The following is an 8,019-nucleotide window of genomic DNA, read 5'->3' as shown; positions in this document are numbered from 1 at the left end:
CACGGCTGTAGGGTTTGCGTTCTCTCCTCTGTACCTTGCAGCCACTGATCCAAAGCGTTGTCGATAGTGCACTTCATCACGGGCAGGAACTCCGAGTTCATGAAGAGCCCTCGGGTCGGATTCCTGCTCATCCTCTCCTGGTGACTCCTGGAACTGAAGAATTCTAACACCAGCTTTATCTGCCACAGCTCAAACGTCTCAGACATCTCTCGTCGCTCCAGCCTCCTCACAGCCTGGCAGAGGGCAAGCGAAAGCGACTGTGAGGATGTGAACGGGAGCAGGGAAGAAACGTCGCTGCCAGAACCATGAAGTGAATGAATCCTCAAACCCCGCCTGGCTGCAGGCTGCCCCTCGGAGCACCGACTGCCGGCCGCTACTTCAGACTCTCTCCCCATTTGCTTCGAACCCCCCTGCCATCTCCCTGGTCAGGTCACTAACACGTCTCCCCTCCTTCCTGTCTGCCTCTGACAAAAGCCACATGCCATGACCTCATCACAGCTTTAAAACCGGTAAAACAAAGGGGTCACCCACCTGATCTATCGCTATGTACGTGGGCAGCATCTCTGGGTTTTCTCGGGTGACGCACTCGTAAAGGATCGAGGAGAAGAGATCCAGGAGTTCCTGTTTCTGGTGAAAGACAGACGCTGAACAAAGCACGCACGCTGGGTACCGGTTATTTCAGGTCCCAGCGTTGCTCATGCTTCCACTCAGTTAACCCAGGCGCTGGCGCTGCATTAATCCGCGATAGCTAACGGTGCTCACAGCTCACTTTCCATTCCCTCGGGCTTGTCAAAACTCATTTTGTGCAGAGAAATGCAGGGCCAAACACCTTCGAGCTACAAAACATCCCTTGGGATATTCCCTGTCCTCCCCACTGGTGAGGCTGAACTCTGTTCCTCCAGTGAACCAAGGTTCTTCCCCGCTTTCACCCACGCCAGCCCCTACCAAGGCGTCGTACCTGGCCCGTGCTGACGGTCGGTTTGCAGAAATAATCCGCGAATGAAAACAGAGCAGGATCCGAAGTGAAAGCTGAGATTGCTTCTGGCTGAAAAACAGAATAAAACACGCTTATAAAATGAACCTTTTTGGTTTTACTGCACGAATGTAGTAGCAGGTGATACCTGACCCTTTCCTCCGCGGCCCATGAGGGAGTGGACTGTAACCCACACAACGTGCAGCGTGGGTAAACACACCCAGCGCTTCTGTCTGCCTGTGACCACGGTGCAGTCACGTCACTGCTCTCAGCTGAAGCTCAGGAAACCGGTGCGGGAGCCGTACCTTGAATGCCCGAGCCTCAGAGTGTCGGTGAGTAACCGTCTGCGCCAGGAGACTGCGCCAGCCCATCGGGTCCTCCTTGTAGGAGAGCTGCCCCGCTCGCAGCTTCACGTACAGCACACCGCCCTTCGCAAGAATCGACCTGAAACAACAGCAGCGGAGCTTCTGACCTGGGTGTGAGGCAGAGCTGGGGAGGAGACGCCAACTCCCACTGCCCAGGTGTGACAACACCCCCATTCAGGCTTTGTCCTGGTTATTTAAACCCTGCCCCACTGCACGCACAGAGACCTCGGTATCCTCGGGGCAGGCTGCTAGCAAACAGTGATGTCATGGTGGGCCATGGTGCCGAAAAAGGGGTGAGCCCTGCTTATATGGAAGAAAAATTTGACACGGAGGGTGGCGAGACCCCGGCCCAGGCTGCCCCGAGAGGTGGGAGCAGCCCCATCGCTGGCCCCATGGAAGGGCAGGGTGGCCCTTGGGGCTCTGAGTCCCCTGCTCTGGGGGCAGATGCCCCTGCTCCCTGCAGGGGTTGGGCGGCCCAGGCTGCCCCGAGAGGTGGGAGCAGCCCCATCGCTGGCCCCATGGCAGGTCAGGTTGGCCCTTGGGGCTCTGAGTCCCCTGCTCTGGGGGCAGATGCCCCTGCTCCCTGCAGGGGTTGGGCTGGAAGTTTTAAGGTGCCTTGGAACCCAAACCACTCTGAGATTCCATGATGATTCTACCGACATAAGAAACGTAACTTCCTGAGGGCACTGCAGGTTCTTCTAGGATGAGCTCCCAGCACCAAGGAAAACCATGTGAGTTGGTACCCACAGCTCTACAGGCCTGCAGTGATGTAAAACACCACCCCAAACCAAACCGAAACCCCAGCAAAGGGCCGCTGCTCCTGCCCGAGCCCACAAACACAAGCGTGCAGCGGCTGACGGTCACGCTACTGCGAAGCAGCTGCGTGTTTACCTGACGCAGAGTATCAGTTGTGCCATTAACTGCAGGCACCGGGCAACCCTTAAAATAACAAAATGATCTGCACTGAAACCACCGGCTCGGCGTAACAGCAGCGCAGCGACTCACGCGTGGGGAGATCCCGATGGGCAGGGAGCCGCGCTCCCGCTCCCTCGCACGGACCGAGAGATGCCTCATTTAATCTCGGTGGTGGCACTGCAGTGAGCTCCAGAGGCCAGGCTGCTGATGGAGGGTGAAGCCGGCTGCTTCTACCCAGCGGCAGTTTACACCGCCGGCAGCTCAGTGCCACGAGGAGAATGGTTTTACCCACAGACGCTGCATTCCCGTAAGGTTTCTCACAGTTGCCCGCCAGCAAGTCAAAACGCGGCAAGAGCTCTTTGTATACTTCACGTAACACGAGAAAAACAGCGTTTCACAGGGCAGTAACAGTCAGCGAACCACTGTGTCAACAGCCTGGGAAACGTGACATCACCCCGACTCAAAACCAAACTAAAACCATGAGTTTAAGAGGGTTTCTGGTACTGCTCAATCCCGCTGCCAATACCTGCGGTTTTTACTATCAGGTTTTCCCCTGCCCTGTTTTTGCATGAATTATTCACATCAATAGGTGAAACCCAACTACGCAGTTTCCTTCTTCACCCTAAAGTGCTGTCAAACGCACAACAGCGCACCGATCAAAACCAGGCTGCTTTCCCGGCCGTGGGCGGTACGGGCTCAGGAGGTTTTAAAAAGAAATATTACTACAGGGGCCTTGGTGAGGCCTTCGAAAGAATACTCACTTGAGGTGATTTGTGCCCTTGCTTAAGTCTATTAGTAGCTCCCAGTACCGCGGTCCCTTCACTCTGATCTGTCAAGACAAGCATGTTCATTACCAGAGAGCGCCAGAATCACAGAACGATGAGTTTTCCACACCAGCCTCCAGTTCTGTCTGGGCCCTCTTAGAGCGTTACCCACCCTGAAAAGCTCAGCACTGAGCACCTGGCTCTGACTCTCCCACAAAGGGAAGCTTTGCCAGCACGGGGAACTCCCTGCTCGGAAGTGTTACCAGCAAGATCAATGAGAAGAGCGTGGCCCAATTTAGTGTGCTCCGTAACGATGGAATTGTCTTCAGAGCCGCCGCTATGGACGGCACTAGCCAGGCTGGGCAGGGAATCAAAGACACTAAGCCCCTGTTCTAAGTCTCTAAGTTGTTCCTGGGGAGGTTGAGGCTGTCCCTGGGGAACCATTTCTGTCCTACTGGGGTTGTGCAGGCGTGTCGCAGGCTGCCCAGGGCAGTGGTGGAGTCCCCATCCCTGGAGTGGTTTCCCAGCCGTGTGGAGGTGCTGCTGAGGGACAGGGGGCAGGGGGGACCGGGCAGTGCTGGGGACCAGGGGGACTCAAGGAGTTGAAAGGTCTCTTCCAACCCAAACGATTCCGTGATCCTTGCACTGTCTGTGACACAAGGAGGGTGATTAAATTCCTCATTAAAACAGAAACTTCCTTTACCTGCTTCAGTAAGTGAAGCTCTGGAAGAAGCGTGGGTGCCATCAGCTCCTCTGTGGCTTCTGCGTACCACTGCGTGCCCTTCAAAACACCACCAGTATTCACGTGTTAGTGAAGCTCATTTTCGTGTGAAAAGAATGAAAAGGTGCATCTCATCTGCAGCAGCTGCGTTGGCAGGAGGCAGGCAGTTTCTGTTCCTGGCTTCTGAGTAAACTCATGACTGAGCACCGCCGCTCACCTCAGGAAACATGCACCTCAGTTAAAGGTGTGTTTCCCATGGATGGAGCGGCACAGAACGTGGTGCACGTCAGCACGCTCCAGCTGAGACCTGAAGGTTTGGGGAGTGAACTGTGTTGTGAACACGCAGAACCCTCTGCCAGAGCCCCGAGGGCTCCGCGCTGCACCTCTTCTCCCCTGAAAACCCAGCAGCCCTTTCTTCAGCCCTGCCATGAGCATGGCCCGCCACAGGTAAGGCTGTACAACACCAACCCTGCGGAAAGGGCCCTTCCCTGAAGGACAGAATGTGACCCCCCCCAGAGAAACACTTCAGCTGCCCTTTTCAGCAGAATTAGGAGGCGGCTTTTAAAATCACAGATGGTTCCAGCCACCTCTGCGCCTCTGAAAGCCCTTCCTCTTCAGGAAGGAAAGCGCTAAGATCCTGGGTCAGTCATTACACCCCTCGTGGTGCCTTTTACTTGCCCTGAGCTCTGCTCTCACAGTGACATCGAAGATATGTAAGGTGTGAGTGAGCTGAGCATGATCCTTCTACTGTTTGTGGAGAATTTGGCTTGTCTTCACCACAACCTGAAAACAAACCCGAGGCTGCAGGCCACAACAGCGGAAACAGGGTGTCTTCGGGATACCAGACACGTTACCTTGTACGTGACCTCGATCAGGGCGTAACACGGAGTGTTCGAATCCACGTCAACGGGTGTCAAGAGCCTCGGCTCTGCCGCCAGCACATACAAGTGGCGCAAAGCCTGAAGGTGGTACCTGTGTGGGAAGGTGGAGTTCAGCACCAGGCAGTGCGGGCAGGGGACGAGCCCCAGACACCAAAGCACACACAGCTCGGTGACCAAACACAGCTGCCCCTTAAGCCACGGGAGTTCTGTAGTGAGGGTTTCTGGTTTCTTCACAGGTGGGGGTTAGCTAACAGAACAGGGCTCCATGAGTTGTAACTAAGTCTGATGCAGAGTCAGAAACAGCCAGATCTTGCATGAGAATCTTTCCAGCTGAGCAAACTGGACCAGTCAAGGCACAGGAGCCCAGCGCAGAGCCTCAGGAAACCTGCTGGCATTTCCTCACTGATCAAAGATTGCTACCGTCACCCCACATCTTCACTTGACTCTTCTGTTTTATTTTTTTTTTCTGAAAACCTCCAAATACAAAAATTTCTTCAGAGTGCCTCGATAAAATTCTCCATCGTTTGCCTCTAGGTCACCTCTTCTGTAAGAAGATGGTTCGGCTTAAGGAAATACAGGCCCTAGTGACCCCTTACCGATTGTCCGTGCTGTGAACAGGGAAGTGAGGGTACAGAGCGCAGAGGAGAGCAGCAATCGAAGAGTTTGAAGTGCTCAGTGAGTATCTGTAGAAAACAATAATGTCGGTATTATCTACTAGCTTCTCTGTGAACAAACACTGGTTCGGTGTCCCAGGGAAGGGAAGGACAGTAGCAAAACGTGTGGTTATAAAGTAAAAAGAAAATCAGGTAAACCGTGCGCCGCTCCAGCTTTGGCAGGAGAGGGCAAAGAAATAAGAAGCTCTCTCTGGAAATGTCAAGATACCTTCCTCCTCCCAGAAAGAGAAGCCCCAGAGCCATGTGGTGAGCCAGGTGGAAGCCGTAGTTCATCTCCCCACCCGTCTTCTTGTGCATGAAACGGCAAAGCTGCAGGACCTTGAGGTTTCCGGAGCCGGCCATCACCATCGCGAGAGACAGCAGCAAGACGCTCAGGCACGTTTCGAGGTTGTAGTGACCTGTCTTCGGGTGGGAGAGGGAAGGCATGAGCATAATCCCAGGGTCAAACACACGCTTCTGCTCGGTCTAACACACCACTTCCTACCCCAGCGCTCAGAAACCACAGAAAGAGGGGGAGTGGAGGGCGGCAAAGCCCTGAACAGTGATTCACAGCCCCGCCGCACTCTGTACATAGCCCGTCATATCGAAAAGCAAAAGGGATGGTTTTGTTTCCAGTACAGTTCTGGTGAGGGTTATCTCGGCACGTCCCACAACAAACCCTCCTTCTCACTGAGAGAACACTAGAAAGAACTTACTATCGAGGCTGTTGGTGCGGACAAACACTTCAGGAAATCTGTTGCATATTTGTACTGGAAAGAAAAGAGATGCCTATTAAATACAGATAGAAAAGTTATGTTAATTTACCTAATAGATAGAAAATTACGTTCCCTGCAGAAACCGGAGGGAAAGAATAAAAACCTCTTACTAAGCAGTTAAAGGCCGCCAGGTTTTCTGAACCAGCAAATCGGAATCCCAGCGACAAACAGGCTCCAGCGATGATGTAGACGTGCGCCTGCCTATAAACACCACAAACAGGCAATGACCACACGTTCCTCTTTTCCTCACCTGGGTACACATCACAACCTCCTTTACAGCTGAAACAAGGGAAAATCCAAAAGGAAGACTCATCCTTGGCAGAAAATGCCCAAATATCAAGGGATTTTTTTTCTGCCCTGGTGTCTTTGTCAAGAGTTCAGCTGCATTTTACAGAGGAACGTTTTCACGTGGTACTTACGCCAGCGTTTCTAAACTCAGGTCTTCAGAGGCAGGCAGCTCTGTTGCCTGGAGAGATATACTGTTCTCTCTTATGATCTATAAAAGGCACAAGAGAGAACAGCTAATCCAGGGGAGACTGGTTAACGAGCAGAAACTCAAAGGTTCAGAAGTGATACAGAACAGGGCTGGTTCACAGGCATTTAAGCTGGGATTTTTTTCCCCATGTACTCCTGACCCAAGTGGGTCCAAATGCTCCTTGATTTGGTCCCTTAAAACTTTCTAAAGAGCGACAAGACTCTGCCAGAAGCACGATGTTACTGTATGTGCTCAAATACGGGAGGAACCAGGACAGGACGGGACCTCAGAGGCCGTGCAGACCATCAGCGTCCTGCATTTCTGACAGATTCTCACCGAAGCGACTCGTAGTGCTCAGCTGAAAGCTCAGTGTCTGCGGAATCGTCCACATGCAGAACAACCCAGCGAGAGGCAAAACTGGGATGTAAAGACATTAAATGTAAATAAACACCTACCTGAGGCACGTTGCTATTAACCCACTTGGAATTGGGCAAGATGTCATCCCACAAAATCAGGCATCGAGCCAAGGTCTAAAAAAAAAAAACAAAACCAAAAACCCCCCAAAAGTGAGAAAGCCAAAACATAAGGAAGAAAAAAACCACAGCACAAGTGTTGATGGTGTTGTTTTAATGTACCAACTGCATCCTGAACCGCAGACAACGCAGGGTGAGCAGCTCCTTCGCTGCCTCTCAGCCTTCCCAGCAGAAAGGACAAAATCACTTTTAAGAGATGCAAATTCTGCTTGCAGAAAAAAGAGCCGTGGAATAAACCCTCGCCAGGCCTGTAGCTGGTAAACCGAGATGAAAGTGCACAGTGTGTTTATAACAGGTGCTGAGGCCTGACTTCTTTTTTATCTGTGAAATTTATTTGGGAAAAGCTATAAAAATTTACCTAAACATTTACTATTCCACATAAAATGTATCACTCAAACATTTCTCAGTAAATTCTGTCTCTGGTGCTGCACGACAGGCAAGCTGCCTCTCTACAAGCAGGAACTGTTGGAAGGTATGAGCTTGGCTGCAAGCAGTGGGTTATCTAAAGGATTCGGGATGACAGCTATGTGGGCTGGATAAATAAAAACATTTGTGTCGTTAAGCAGACTGAGAAATGAAACAGGAGAAAAACCCTACCCTCAGCAACAGGAACTCTGGTTTCACGAAGTCCAGCAGGTACATGGTGTCGGGTGCCTGGAGCCAGTCCGCAATGGATCTGCAGAGCGCAGCAGAGGCACTTACCCCACACGGAACCGCGCCAGCCGCGCAAAGCAGCGACATGGTGGCAGTCCGAACTGCTACCACGGGTTACCGCAATGGCTGAGCAATCCACAGAACCACCAAATGGTTTAGGCTGGAAGAGACCTTTAAGATCACCAACTGTTCCCTGGCACTGGCAGGTCCCCCCGGCCCCCTGTCCCTCAGCAGCACCGTCACACGGCTGGGAAACCCCTCCAGGGATGGGGGCTCCACCACTGCCCTGGGCAGCCGGGGACACGCCTG

At 52.7% G+C, this 8,019-nt stretch overlaps 1 protein-coding gene across 1 annotated transcript in view; it reads right to left on the bottom strand.

Moving 5' to 3' along the window:
• The window catches only part of ANAPC1 (anaphase promoting complex subunit 1), a gene marked incomplete at its 3' end in the record, with an annotated part of 25,428 nt that overhangs the window by 1,266 nt on the left and 16,143 nt on the right, over nucleotides 1–8,019 (bottom strand). The window contains exons 32-45 of the mRNA XM_010132692.1: nucleotides 7,654–7,732; nucleotides 6,979–7,053; nucleotides 6,468–6,544; nucleotides 6,159–6,249; nucleotides 5,989–6,042; nucleotides 5,502–5,695; nucleotides 5,216–5,302; nucleotides 4,593–4,710; nucleotides 3,721–3,798; nucleotides 3,015–3,082; nucleotides 1,279–1,417; nucleotides 959–1,045; nucleotides 532–627; nucleotides 35–233 (exon numbers count right to left, since the gene is read on the bottom strand). Coding sequence (XP_010130994.1) covers nucleotides 35–233; nucleotides 532–627; nucleotides 959–1,045; nucleotides 1,279–1,417; nucleotides 3,015–3,082; nucleotides 3,721–3,798; nucleotides 4,593–4,710; nucleotides 5,216–5,302; nucleotides 5,502–5,695; nucleotides 5,989–6,042; nucleotides 6,159–6,249; nucleotides 6,468–6,544; nucleotides 6,979–7,053; nucleotides 7,654–7,732 — 1,442 coding nt within the window. The remainder of the gene's footprint in view (nucleotides 1–34; nucleotides 234–531; nucleotides 628–958; nucleotides 1,046–1,278; nucleotides 1,418–3,014; nucleotides 3,083–3,720; nucleotides 3,799–4,592; nucleotides 4,711–5,215; nucleotides 5,303–5,501; nucleotides 5,696–5,988; nucleotides 6,043–6,158; nucleotides 6,250–6,467; nucleotides 6,545–6,978; nucleotides 7,054–7,653; nucleotides 7,733–8,019) is intronic.

This window comes from Buceros rhinoceros, unplaced genomic scaffold (genome assembly GCF_000710305.1).
Source record: "Buceros rhinoceros silvestris isolate BGI_N320 unplaced genomic scaffold, ASM71030v1 scaffold33723, whole genome shotgun sequence".
Classification (NCBI taxonomy): Eukaryota; Metazoa; Chordata; class Aves; order Bucerotiformes; family Bucerotidae; genus Buceros; species Buceros rhinoceros.
Note: the sequence above shows the minus strand (reverse complement) of the source record. Positions and strands in the feature narration are given on the sequence as shown.